The sequence below is a fragment of the Temnothorax curvispinosus genome, unplaced genomic scaffold (genome assembly GCF_003070985.1).
Source record: "Temnothorax curvispinosus isolate PA1 unplaced genomic scaffold, ASM307098v1 QBEX01014901.1, whole genome shotgun sequence".
Lineage (NCBI taxonomy): Eukaryota > Metazoa > Arthropoda > Insecta > Hymenoptera > Formicidae > Temnothorax > Temnothorax curvispinosus.
Window position 1 is genome coordinate 438,164 of NW_020224681.1, and position 14,461 is coordinate 452,624.

The 14,461-nt window shown below is 36.1% G+C and overlaps 3 protein-coding genes across 4 annotated transcripts; 2 read left to right on the plus strand and 1 right to left on the minus strand.

Annotated features, from left to right (window-relative positions):
- Positions 1-4,787: 4,787 nt before the first annotated feature.
- On the plus strand, positions 4,788-8,090 carry LOC112465121. 2 transcript variants are annotated; one of them, XM_025032521.1, is made up of 5 exons: positions 4,788-5,057; positions 5,751-5,840; positions 6,282-6,702; positions 7,078-7,265; positions 7,441-8,090. In XM_025032521.1, exons 1-5 carry the CDS (start codon positions 5,055-5,057, stop codon positions 7,510-7,512), a joined length of 774 nt encoding a protein of 257 aa, XP_024888289.1. In that variant the 5' UTR covers positions 4,788-5,054; the 3' UTR covers positions 7,513-8,090. The 2 variants fall into 2 exon arrangements, with proteins under 2 accessions (XP_024888289.1, XP_024888291.1); XM_025032523.1 differs by having other exon boundaries at positions 4,803-5,057; positions 6,333-6,702.
- A 491-nt stretch (positions 8,091-8,581) lies between these two features.
- LOC112465120 (TATA-box-binding protein-like) lies at positions 8,582-10,237 on the minus strand. Its single transcript, XM_025032520.1, has 5 exons — positions 9,782-10,237; positions 9,582-9,694; positions 9,232-9,475; positions 8,959-9,157; positions 8,582-8,862 (listed from the first exon to the last, which is right to left on the minus strand). Exons 1-5 carry the CDS (start codon positions 9,878-9,880, stop codon positions 8,786-8,788), a joined length of 732 nt encoding a protein of 243 aa, XP_024888288.1. The 5' UTR covers positions 9,881-10,237; the 3' UTR covers positions 8,582-8,785.
- Positions 10,238-10,646: 409 nt separating this feature from the next.
- LOC112465119 (synaptosomal-associated protein 29) lies at positions 10,647-13,035 on the plus strand. The gene is made up of 2 exons (XM_025032519.1): positions 10,647-11,281; positions 11,527-13,035. The coding sequence occupies exons 1-2, from the start codon at positions 11,018-11,020 to the stop codon at positions 12,049-12,051; spliced, it is 789 nt and encodes a 262-aa protein (XP_024888287.1). The 5' UTR covers positions 10,647-11,017; the 3' UTR covers positions 12,052-13,035.
- The last annotated feature ends 1,426 nt before the right edge of the window (positions 13,036-14,461 follow it).

Consider the following 14,461-nt stretch of genomic DNA (forward strand, 5'->3'; position numbering starts at 1 on the left):
GTATTAGTCTTTGAATAAACATTTCGATATTTAACAACGTATTACATACAACCTAGAATTGCACGTCATTACTACTTTTCTCCTTGAAGATGGGTTCAATAAAGACTAAATCAATTAATTAAATGGTTTTCCTATATTCATGGTTTTACATTTATGAAAATATGACTGACGTTCTTTCTTGCGTAATAAGCGGGGGAGGTATTTCATATTTATTAATACCATGCAATGATACCGGCTTGTAAATACGCTTATATAGATGTGCAATTATACTGGCGCTACGGGCATTACGGGCAACGCAATTATACGAGACAATTTATTGTGTTCTGTTATACTGCTTTCAGTTAAACTACCTAACGTCATTACCTCATGCCATTGCGATGCCAAAATGCAGGACTTGCTAGATATGCTAATGCGCTAAGCATTAAGAGCGACAAGCATACCTATATGTGAAATATTCCCCTAATATTTTAGGAGAGATGCATAAAGAGCAAAAAGAAATTACGCAAAAATGTATCGAATTAATTTATTCTTTAATTGAAATGTTACAGATCAACTGTAACTTTCTAAAACAGTTAGAAGATCTGATTTTTGATTGAAAAATGAAAAGATATTGTAAAGTCTGGAAATGAACGCCTTACGTCAACAAGCGGGAAAGACCAATAGAAATATATATCTCGGAAAAAATTAAATTGACTCTTGAAGCTATAAAGTCCCTTTTCTTTTTTGTATGAATAATTACAAAGTTATTCAAAGTATATATCTTGACGCGCGAGCATGCTTTTTGATAAAAAGAAAACTAGACATTATCTTCAGCTATATGCAAAAGCATATAAGTATTCTTTGCCAAAAATGCGCCTATATTAACGCCTTGTCGTCAGCCTTCGCGTATAATAAAAAAAAAGATAATTTGTACTTTTGCACTTTGCACGCAAGCTGAAACCAACACATGTGTAATATATGTAACAAATATAAGTAGTACGGTACCTACTACCTACGTCATGCGTGATACCGCAGCAACGTAACGTACGGGGGTGCAGGATATCGTGCCGTGACGAGCAGCGAAATACAAAAAGCTCTCGTCTAAGGGGGAGATCGAGATCACGAGGAGATGGTGAACGTGTGTGATGAAGAGAGGGTCGTACGAAATTCTGCGGAATAGTGCGAGACAGCCATAACCCATTCACGTAGTGGCTCTCGACGGGGATCAATACTTGTGACGCCGAGACACAGAGCGTAACAGCCCCACGCTGACTACGCACGCAGCATACGGAGCATACCGCCCCTATCGCCGAGACCGAAGAATCCTGAGATCTCCCGGAACGTTTATCTCTTCCAGGGCTCTCGGACCGGTAAGACTGGTATATCCAATTTTGTTAATTGGTAATAGAACTTAATTATTAACACAATATTTAATCGTTAATATAATATTTATATATAATCAATCTTTTTATTCCTTTATTTATTTATTTATGTATATAAGAATAGTATCATTTTTGTTTATATGGTATAAACAACTTAATACAACCGACGATTTACGTGATTATAAGCAATCAGACGTTTAAAGTGCCTACATCTTTATATTAGCTTAATTGACATTGACTCTATTAACAGTTGTGACAACGACATGTAATAAATATTAATACAATATAATATTTTTTTATAATTGCAATTGGCGTAAGCTCTTTTCTCAAAGCATGATTTGTATATGCTCTTTTTCCTTTCATAATTTCGATTAGGATTAAAATCCTAGTTATTTATAAAATTAGCGTAAATGTAACAGTAAATATGCAGACAAATAGATGTGACTCTGTATTCGCTGATCGATTCGAGATCATGTATGTAAAACTGCATTAATTGCATTGATTTGCTATCGGCTATCGCAGTTATCGTAAATAAATATCTTTGTATCCTATAGCTACAGCAATAAGTAAAGCAATATCGGAGTATATCCGGAAATCTAAACATCGCGCAATATCTCTGTATCCAAAGAACATCAAAGCATATCTACTGGATGTTAAGTATATGTGAATAGCAAGAGCTCCATCATTGATCGACCGCGCGTCGATCAATATTAAGCGTGAAATATCGTGCCAACGATAAGTATGGTTGGTCGTTTCGCACGATTCTGTTTTCGGTTACGTTATCAATTTTATGATGCGTATATACGTACAGAGCGTTATATCACGCGTAAGAAAATAAATGCAATTTTATCTGTCAGTGGAGGATAAGCATTCTCTGGAATGGCTTACGTTGAATGAATGCTGTTTAATGCCAATGTAATCCAGTTTACGCAAAGGAATCTTCGGCATCGGAAGCCGACTAGGACACGAGAACTTTTATTCGACCGGGGGTTGCGAGACAAGCCGCAAGCTAGCCGGATGCTGCGCTGGAAAATCACTATACGAGCTTCAAGAATGTTCTGATACTCCTTCCCTTGGGACATGTCGAACAAATTGCCGCAGTATATTTGCCCCTCATCGCGCTAATACATAAATAATATCATATTATATGTATGTATAAGTTTGAATTGAAGAAACATTCAATGACAAAAAAATTCAACTATCGAAAATTTTGGGAGAATTGACAATAACTGACAATAACTGATCTTGCTTTTAATTAATTATTAAATGAATACATACAGATAATGAGAATTAAACAGTGCTTCTCATGCAGATTAAAAGCATTCGCACATTCCATTTTTCAAATAATTTTGTATAGAAAAGACACATGTTCTTTTTCAAACAATAAAGATCAATAAAATAGAGATTAACTCTATATTTTCTTGCGTAGATTTCCAAGCAAGATTAGAGTGCGATATAGCGCAAATATTTTTTTATTTACTATAAAATGAGGGTAAAAGATATTTAGTGATCTTGGTCTTTTATAGCTAATTAAGGAATAGTAATATTATTGAAATTCTGAAATGATATTACACGAAGCAGTTTAAAAATATTGTGGGTCATTAACGTGATAAATATAATTAATCTTAGCGTGGTGAGATAAAGGCGGAACGAGAATTTGATTCTGCAAATTGAGTTGCTAGAACGCATTGTGCGACAACAACTAATGGACGTTTATATGCGACCGTAACAAGGGGGAAGAATCTTTTGATCTCTCATCCCTACGCCGCTACACTTTCTATTTTAACCCTCCTGTAACTGGTACGTTTAATGAAAGTGCCGGCCTGACAAACAACCGCCACTATGCTTTTTCATCAAGCCTTTATCAAATTCGGAATTTTAATTTCCCCATCAATTTTATGCGCATTTCGCGGAAAAATTTTGCGAGATATTACTTTTGCGTTACAAAATGACAGATTGTAGAAAAGGCAAGTAATCCTTAAATGTAGAAATTATATAAGATATTTTACAAACTTTATTATCTATGTTTCTATTTTCATTATTTTGTTAAATATAAATTTTGATACAACATATAAATTAAGAAAATAATTTTTACTGTGCATAATTTATTAGTTTAATAAATTAAACATTTTTTTAGTAAAGTCACAATTTTATATAGATACATATCGAGATCTTATATAATTGTCTACACTTTTTTCACATTCTTATAATACACTATCAAACAGAAAAAGGAAGCGAAGAAGCTACATATTTGTTAATGTTTAACTGTGTTACAATGTTAACTGTGACATTAATACGTGTGGCAAAAGTATGCAATGTAATTAAGGAAATAAGATTATTCATTTCTTGGAGAACGTCATTGTGAGAAGAACGTGCATTTTTATGATGTTAACTCTCGCGCATCGTGTCCGCGCGAAACAAAATGACCTCGTACTTACTTTAGATACTTTACAACCTCTTGACAGGACTTTGAGATATACGAGCTGGCTATAATATCGTTATCCGAGCGACGTGTCCTGCACACAAATCACATTTGTAGGCAACCGTTGCTTATGAATGCAATTTAGATAAGCAAATAACCGATATGCAATTAACTAAAGTAACTAGATAATTCTGCGTTAAGGAAAATTACGAAGATTACTTTTACAATATCAATATAATACTAATAAAAAAATTGGCAAAAGAATTGTCATTGCACGTAGTATATCAAACAATCGCAATACTTCTTAAATTTATTTGCGAAGGTATATTGTCATCGCACATTTATAGCTCGAACCAAGCTATATTGATATTAAATGAAAAAATGCGTTCTTTACTATAGAACGCATTATGACGTATTAAGTATAAAATAAATTCCATTCTGATCTGCACTTAAGATTTAGTTGCATTATCAAACGACATCAACTCAAATATTTTGAAATAATTACAAATTTTGAAGATTATATGATTAACCGTTTAATAAATGTGATTAACTTAATAAAACTGCGTTCAATTCCTTTTGATTCATCATTTCTTTTAGAATAGGATTTAATATAATACGTTTCGCAGAGAGAGAAAGAGAGAGAGGGGAGGGAGAGAGAGAGAGAGAGAGAGAGAGAGAGAGAGAGAGAGAGAGAGAGAGAGAGAGAGAGAGAGAGAGAGAGAGAGAGAGTGTGTGTGTGTGTGTGTGTGTGTGTGTGTGTGTGTGTATAGTTGAAAACAGCAAAAGTCAAATTAATCGATGTTCTACAATCTACATCAATCTATCTACCGAAAGGATTCCCCATTCTCGTCTACATTGATCGTATATTGGTCACGGCAGCCCCGTCGAATGACCTTTAGTAGTGGCTCGATTTTACGAATGTGGGTTGGAGGTGGGTGGCGAGGATCGAGCTCGTGGGTGAACGGGCACGTTGTCCGTTGCCGGGAGTCGGGAGTGTCAGGACTCGGGACGGGATCGTAAACGAGGGGAAAACGGTGGAAAAAGGTAAATCAATACTTTGATACTCGCTGGAACCGCGAACGGCGCACGGCGCTCGTTCGTTACGACAGTGACGAGCGACGAGCTACCACGGCTGACGAAGACGAAGACGAAGACGACGACGAGGATAAGGAAAGCTTGTGTGCAGCGAAAACTGGTGTGCGGCACCTCTCCTCGAGGACATCCGGTCCACATCGTCGGTTTTTTCCGTCGCGTACCATTTATCGCTGATTATGGTGAGTTATGCATTAGGCTCGCAGGGAAAATTAAAATATAACTCTATAATGAGACGATTCGTGAATGTGCTGCAAGAAAATCCAAATTTGGAAATTTTTTATGACATTTTATTTGATTTTTCGTTAGGTCGAAAATGTCATTATTACAATAATGTACAATTATAACTGATTGCAAGACAATATAACACAATTATAATATAGATATATTAATAAATTCTTTCTTAATATAACATGTTAATAAACTTGTTAAAGGTATATAATAAAATTAAAACTGGCATCCTGGATAGCCAAAAATAGTCATCTGTCAAAAATAGATTTTGCTAAGTATTTGCTAGAATTAATTTTGCCGACAGAATGCAAACAGAAATCTACTAGCAAAAATGATGGCAGATTATTTGCGGAAGCCGAACAAAATCTATGAAGCAAATTTTGTTCGGTTTCTTTGGCAATCTGTTATAAAATTATGTCGGTACAATAAGTCCGCTGGCACGAGCTTAATAATGCGGGCGCGGTAGATGTCAATATTCTGTGCTTGAATTTGCTTACAAATTGCTAGTTTAGCATATTTACTAACATTTTGTTTACTGATTATGAGACGTTGTTGCGAAAAAATAAACGACGAATATTTACAAGACATTTACAAAAATGCAAAAAAAAAAAGAATCTTTTATGACTTTTATATATATTCTGCAGATGCACGCATTGATTATCATGCTCTACTGCATTCTGCTCCTCTTGATCGCTGTTGCTGCACGGGCGAATATTTACTTGCCCTTAATGAAGGTAATTATGAGAATCAGTAGCTCTACATATATTATGCAAAAAAAAATAAATGAATTAAAATGAATCGAGAGGAATTTCTTTCTGCGAAATGGAATGTTTAATCTTCGAAATCAGAGAATGATTCATAAGTTTCTGAGAATCCTCACTCTTTCTCCTTCAAATCCTAATATATTGGTAATCATCACAAATCATCATGTCAACATTGGAAAATGCAATGCTGAATTAGAAGAAAATACAATTAATTTTTTGGAAAGACTTTTTTTCAACTTATAATATGTTGTTTATCGCTTGTAGGAATTAAAACAAATAAATACGAGTGGAAAAAGATATAAATATGTAGAGAGGAATTCAGGAATCTCAAAGACAATTATCAATTTCGAAGATTCGTGGCATCGCAAAGCAAATTCCTGTTAATTCTTTTTAATTCATCTGTTTTTGTAGGAAAGTAAAGTCGAAAATAAAGCATGTAATCCCCTATTCGGATGTATCCAGGAAGAGGATTTATGGACGGACAACCTTCTGCAAGAATTGATCGATCAAGTAGGAAATGAATTTGTGAGTGTGTCCGATTCGTATTTGGAATATCAGGAGGAGAAAGCCAAAGAATTGCCCATGGAACTGCCAGCCGATTACGACAGCATGGACACGTTGAATCCGAACCCGAGTATACGAGATCAAGAGTATCTGCAGCACAGTACGCTCTGGGGCCACCAACGGTTCGATAATAATAAAAATAATAATGACAAGGGTTATGACAGACATAGGATTCAATCCGGTTTGAAAGGATTCAAGGATGAAAAGACGGAAAATCCACTACCGGCTTACTGCACTCCTCCGAATCCTTGCCCGGTCGGATACATGAGTGAGTAAATAAAATTCAATCAACGGTAATCTAATTGAGAGGTAATGAAGAAAGTCTCGTTATAATTAATTTTTTCAATTATAAAACCTATCTTTCTTCTATACTTCTCTATATCTTTGATTTACACCAAGGATATATACTTTTCCCTTGCTTTTAATGTGTGTGTGCGTGTGTTAATTTGCGTTTTCCTCTTTTATAATCAAACGATCCTTGGAAGGATATCCTACGCGCGATGAAAATACATAAAATATGCCTTCTATTCGCTTATTATATTACATATATCTTTTTTAAATTTGAAAAGCAGTAACTTCACGCACATATACGACTTATTATTCAACATTTATTTATATAATTATAATTTTATTACTTTTACAGCTGAGAACAATTGCCTCACCAATTTTGAAAACACAGCGGCATTTAGTCGCGACTATCAAAGCGCGCAGGACTGCATGTGCGACACGGAACATATGTTAGAATGCGCCAACGAGTCTGGAAATAGCAACAGTTTGTCGAACATGCATATTTCAAATTCCGATCTCAATCAAATTGTCGAACAGTTTCAGGTAATTGAAACACATCATCGTACATAATAAATTTTTGAAAGTCAACTTTGAACAGTCATAATTACGAGAATCCATTTCTTGTTCCTTTTTCAAAAGGAAGGAACTTGAATTTACAAATAAAATTCAATAATATAAAACACCGCGAGATTAGAATTATATTAATATCTTCTTTCAGGAAGAAAATCCATTCTTTCAAGGAGAAAAATTGCCGATAGCTGCAAAGAAAGGCATACACGTGATCGATTAAAGACTTGCAGAAACGAACTCGAGAGGAAATTGGGAAACGAACGTGAAAACATAATACAAACTTCATTGATTAAAGTTTCAGATGTAAACCGATCGAAAAAAGGGCTTCTATTCAGATACTGACTATTAGATGTATAATTAGGCATCGCCTAATAATAATAAATAAAACACACGCATTTGCGCAGCGTTAAAGCGTCAAACATTGAGAAACGTTGTAACGTTTCCAAGTCTGATGATGCACGGACAAAGTTCTTAAATGGACCATGGCTGTTTATCAGCGGGTATATTAAAAAAAATATATATGTATCTTTTTTTTTCATAGAACCATTAATAGAGATCTTGCCAGATATACTACATGTAATTGTATACGTGTACGTTTTAACATTATATAAAGTGTCTACAGTTGCGATTATTCAGTTTATAGAATAATTTTCGTATATGCTGATATTTTTTCAATCCACAGAAATGCATAGAGTATTTCGTAAGGTTTGTAAAATTCTGTATTTTGCAATATTTATAAAACACTCTCTGTATTTGATAGCGATTGAGAACACTCCATTAAACATATCCTGATATGTATTCAAATTTTTCATAAAGTTAAAAAGAAATCTATCATAGATGTCGACTTTGATGTACGTATATTTAAAATAATTATGATATAAAGTAAAATATTATATAAATTATATACACTATGTATGTAATTATGTTTGTCAATTATATTTTATTTTAATATATAGTATATCAAAAAATATTTATTTTTTTATTATGCAAAACCTCTGAAATATATGTACTTTAACAATAAATAAAGTATATGTGCTTTTTAATCATAACCATTTAATTGTAGATACTAATTATTAAAATCATAATAAGATACACATTGTCTTGTAAATTAGTTTGTTTTTAATTTCTTTTTTTAATACATGTATGCGTGTGTGATGAAAGATATAAAGAAAAATATATAATTACTATATACCAATCATAGCAATTAAAGTATTCTTTAACATAATTATAATGATAGTTGAGACACAGCACATATAAAATATTAATAATATTATAATCCACGTGTGTTGTCATTACAAAAGATATATATATATATATACAGATATTATATAGATATATAAAAGTACAAGATCAAACTTCTCTTATTTTATGCAGAATTCTAAGATAATCATTATGCATCGCGATAGAAACACATCTTTCTATTATACAATTTTTACATGCACACCATCGTTTCATCATTTTATCTGTGACATTTATTTTGTGAACAAATAATATTACTGCTTTCTGAAACTCTTTAATATCGGATATATATTATTTAATGCATCTTGTAGTTCAGTCCTATTTTTTGCTCCTAAAAATTATCAAATGAATACATTCAATAATTATTTAGCTATAGCATATTTGCTTGTTGTAATATCTGCAAAAATATTATAGTATTGAAACATACCTGTTAGCACAACTTTACCATTCACAAATATTAACAGTACCACTCTAGGATTTACCAATCTGTACGTCAAGCCAGGATATAATTCTGGCTCGTAACTAGAAAACTGACAGTGCGCTTGATTTAGTTTGTCTAATTTAATTGGAAATTTCAAATCACACGTCGCAACTATGTTCTGTATTTTAAAACAGGAGAACTTTACCTAAAAAAATATATAAAACCACTGTATGTTATTTAATAACTCGAGATTATCTCTATGTGAGAGACGTTGCTTACGGGGAATCCAAGTTTCTGGATTATCCTGGCAAACTTCTTCGCCGCCAAAAGTGAATCTTCCTCGCTTCTCGCGCCAGTACATACTAATTTGCCAGATCGGAAAATGAGCGCTGTCGCTCTAGGATTCTGTATTCTCATTATCAATCCGGTAAACCTTGCTGGGTTGTATTCGGAATTTCTAGTTCTTACATTAATGTACATGAGCTTCAGTTCAGTTTGCAAGTTAACTGTAGAGACTACATTTCTGCAAAAATAATGCGGAACGAAGAATATTACATAAACGAACGTAACAATACCGAGAGAATAAGTAGATATGTTTATGTAATGTACACAAATGATTGGAAATTTACTGTAAACAAGGCTCCAGGACTTCTTTCGTGATATTAGCTGGCGTTATCGGGGTCATCGTCGATTGCGGATTGATTGGATGATTTTGCACCGTGCTTGGCCTCGGCACGTTCGTCTACACATGAAATTGACATTATTTTAGAAATTTAGATTTAGAAAGTGCACGATGCACATCTCAAGTCCAACATATTTAACAACCTACCGATAACGGCGGAGCCATGGATCCATCTTCGCTCGCATTTTTGGCTGGATTATTGAGCAATCTCTTTAATTCGTTATCTTCCTGCGTAATTTGCGTCATTTTATGAAGAGACGAGACTCACGAGACACCGGCGTCACGCAACCCTTAACTCGCATGAAACACTCAATTGTAGGAACAGCTAACAGCACGGCACATCAGGCATCAGGCACATGATCGCCTAACCTCACCGAACGACTGAATCTCACGCACACGCGGCACTCGCGCATATATGATTGACTCCAGACTACTCGTATATCACTACGTACCGTACGAATCAATATATATAATTGCAGATTATTTGATTATTATTGTTTTTCCATCATCTTCGTTATCGACTTGTTGATAATAGCTGATTCCATGCTTGAAACTTTTGCAGTTTCCAAGGTACCGACAATTAGTAAAATGTCGGTAATTATCGACGTCGTCGGTCGTAAAGTCGACGTAATGTAATTTCGAATCACAGTTCCCTTGAAATTTTAATTGGCACGATCTCTGAATATTTCGATTATTTTCGACAAGTTGAATCTTTTTTAAAAATATATTTTATAGTTGCAAAAATCTCCGTTCCTACACGCAGAACGCGATAAGTCGATAACGATAAGGAGCATATCTGATTGATCTGATGCGTCTGGGCCGATCAGCTTGACCGTTTTTTTTTAGAAATGGCAGCTAGTAACAATACTAACAATAGTATATAAGGTAGATGTGCGGCCTATTGCGGCTGATCGAAGACACGCGGAACAATTGCTGATCGCGGCGACCAGCGGCAACGCGGCCGCGGCACGTTGCGGTCTTGCCTCAGGGTCTCAGAGCCTCACTGGCCTCAGTCTCAGTGCCTACTCATTTGCTCCGTGACTCATTGCAGTTGCTATTCTTATTGTCCCTCTTGCTGACTCTTGCCGCGTGCCAACTGCCGACAGTCCGACAGTATCGACGACGACGACTCCGACGAGTTGTTGACACGCGACACGCGGCCAGTCCGCGGAATCACCGTTCGCCAGGGCGCAACTTGTGCTTGTCTGCTCTGCTTGTGCGGTGTGCGGTGTGTAGCGTGTAGCAGCCATTGATCGCTTGGACGTCACCTCGGTCATCCGTCCACTCTCATTGTCAGTCCACTGTCCAGTTTAATGTGAACAAAGTTCGATCGAGGTTCAGACAGTTCAGTCAACGAGTATCTCGTGAAAAATCGTCGAGTAAATGGCGGGTCATAATTATCTAAGCGATCCGAGAAATCCGTTCTTCTCGTTAGAGGACGACGTGGACGATGAGACATTTCTGAGGAACGCGCCAGCTAGGACTGCACCCGGGGGGCGTTATCAGAATCTCGATAATGACATTATGCAAAAACGCCAACAGTTGCTGCAACGTAAGAAGGAAATTGAGGAGCGCACGGTACAATCCTCGGAAAGGTCGGTTTCGCTTCTCAGAGACTCCGAGCAAATTGGTGTAGCTACAGCCGAGGTAAGTGTAACGATATACACCGACACCTCCAGTTTTCTTATCATCACTATAGAGTCATTAATGTATGCAGAAATGCAGATAGCATGGCAGCGCCTGATAAGAACGTATGCCTGTTTAACACGCACATTATTTTATTTGATAAATAAAATACGTTTGCAACACAAGCTTCTCTATGACGCGCTTGTGTCATTAATTTGTTATTGACGCACGACATATTTTCATATCTTCTAAATTTCTATTTTCAGGAATTAATTAGGCAAAAGGAGCAGCTGCAGAGAACAGAGAAACGATTAGATGATATTAACAGTACGTTGAGATTCAGTCAGAAACATATACAAGGCATAAAGAGTGTATTTGGAAGTCTGAAGAATTATCTCAGTGGTAAATCATTGGATGCTCCGATACCATCTACAAAATTGTCAGAGTCTTCCAGTTCTGGATCTGTGACATCTCCCGCATTGTCCAATACATTAGAACAAGTACAAAACGACATGAGCACGTCGTATTCGTCGACAATGATAAGAGCAAGTTACGACGACCATGGCCTGGAAGATGTTAAACCCGCGAGCGACAAGGTAACCAGAGCTCTTGAACAAAATCTAAGTGAGATGAGTGGATCATTGGCAAGACTGAAACATCTAGCGATTGGTTTATCCGAAGAAATAGATTCGCAGAACGATCTGATCGACAATATCACTGATAAAACTGAGAAAGCAGATATAACGTTGCAACAACAAAATAAAGATATGTTACATCTATTGAAGAAATGAGTTGGACGCGTATATATTATCAAAAACTTGTCACTTGTAATATCACGATATTAACTATACTTCTATGAAGTATAGATGTATGTACATGTTAGGCGACGGAACAAATCTTTGACATTACGTTGTATTGTTAACGTGGGTATAGTGTATGTCGGCCGTGCACGTATATTATACAATGTGTTTTATAATAGAGTTTTTCGCAAGGCGAGCGTGCGCGGTCTTTGCAAAAGAAAGACGTGTAATGATACAAAACTAAAACATGTCTGTTGTTAGACGTCATGATCTTTAATAAGGAAGAACTTCTTTCTTATGCACGTGTCGATACTATACACGTAAAACTAAAATGCGAATGCTAAACGAAAAGCGTTTCATACGTTCTCAACACCTTTTGTAACCTTTTAAGATGGAAACTGTGATAAGCATATATATCCATGTGTAATACGTATTCCAAGTTGATTTATTATCAGTATAAAAACATACGTTACCGAAGAAATAAAAAGCGTGGCGTGCAAAACTTATGTACGTGGATATATTTATATAATAATGAAAAAAATGGTAACGTATATGGTATTACAATATGAATACCTTGTTTACGAAGATAGTTTTTCCAAATCTTTGATGTGGAACTGATGTGACTCTTTACAAGTTCTTTCCTTACACTTAACCAAATCTTTTTATAGTTTATGTTTGTGTAATTTAGACATATGCATTATATAAAAGATAGCTGGCGTGATTTATGAAAAGAGCACGAATATGCAATATATATCTATAATAGACAATACGTGTGTACAGTTATACGTTATCACGTTCGATATTCTTTCGTTTAGTTTTATATGTAGATATATAGATACGTACGATAAAATAGCATAAGTAGTATAAGTACATTTGTATACAAGAAAAACATATGCGCATGAATGAACTTGCACACGATTCATACTACACTTATGTGACTGCCAGAATTATTTAATAAAAGCCCATACACGTTTATGTTATTTCATTATTTATTATGCCGAAATGTGTGTACAAATATAATTCATATTATTTATTGTACAACACATATTATTTATTGTATTTTTTTGGTCTTTATTTTATTTTTTTGTTTTTATTGCACGTCGGCATGTATGTACATACCGAGATATATTTGCTCAATATTTGATTATTCGTAGATTCTTTATTTCAATAAAAAAATTTCTCATCGACTCACCGATCCGATGCGCAACGGGCGGAGTTATTCAGGCACGTGTAGCTACGGTGATACTGTAACATACAAACATGAAATTCAAATTAAAGAAGCGCTCAAAATGATCAACATTTCAAAAGTTACGTCTTACGCGTCTCTAATTCGTCTTTCAATAAAATATTTAGCAATACACGTATCTATATTTATCGAAAAAGATCTTTACAAGAATAAAATTTTAGATAATTTTTCTTTCTCTAATTATTTTTCTACGTTATCGAGAAAAAAAGAATTCGAATAAATAAAAAAGAATTTATAAATTTTACGCAGATAAGAGATGATACTCACCCCAAAGTTGCTCCGCCGGTGCCCGATGTCTCTTTCTCAGACCTCCTCCTCCTCTCAGGACGTCAGACCTCCTCCTCCTCCTCCTCTCATCGCACAGGACACTCGCGAAAAACACTCGCGGATAATAAACTACACGCGCGCGTGGACTAATTATAATCAGTAAGTCTTTCGCGCGATACTGTACGGCACTCCCGTTTAAAAAGCCCATGATGAGATACACGAACGTATGACGCATTCACGAACGGGCAATGTATCACGGGTCATCACGGCGCGGGCATTACTCGAATCACTCGATACGACAAACACTCAGCCCTTTTTTCCCTTCGAAGAGAATCGGTGATAATTAAATCACGCGACCAAAACCGACACAGCGTTCAAAGCACGATCGACACGAGATAAATAAATGCTACATTCTAGAGTCCGAACGCGACGGGACGAACCGGACGTGCGCCACGATTATCGCCCGCGAATATTACAACGAAAGCAACGCGTTCACAATTTGACACGTACATACCAGATACCTTCGCCTCGACGCCGACGTCTCCGTCTCGAGCGAGCGAGCGCGTCGTGTGACACGTTCATTCCGACGAAACACTTGAAACACCCACAACGTGTAGTTGAACTCGTACGGCGAATACTCGCGTAGTCGATTATTTCTGCGGCCCGCGGCGAACGAGGACTACGAGAGGAGAGGAAGTCAGGGGTGCCACTCGCAGAAACGAGCGCGAATATGCATGCAGCACTGCGCGAGCACAAACGCTTCCTACGATGTGCAAAATCCATCGGGAGAATGATGGCTGTGGCTGTGACTTCCGCGAGTAATGGTACTCCGAACGCTGACGGAAACAAGTAGCAAGGCCGCTCACCGGCAAAAACAATCGGCCGCGC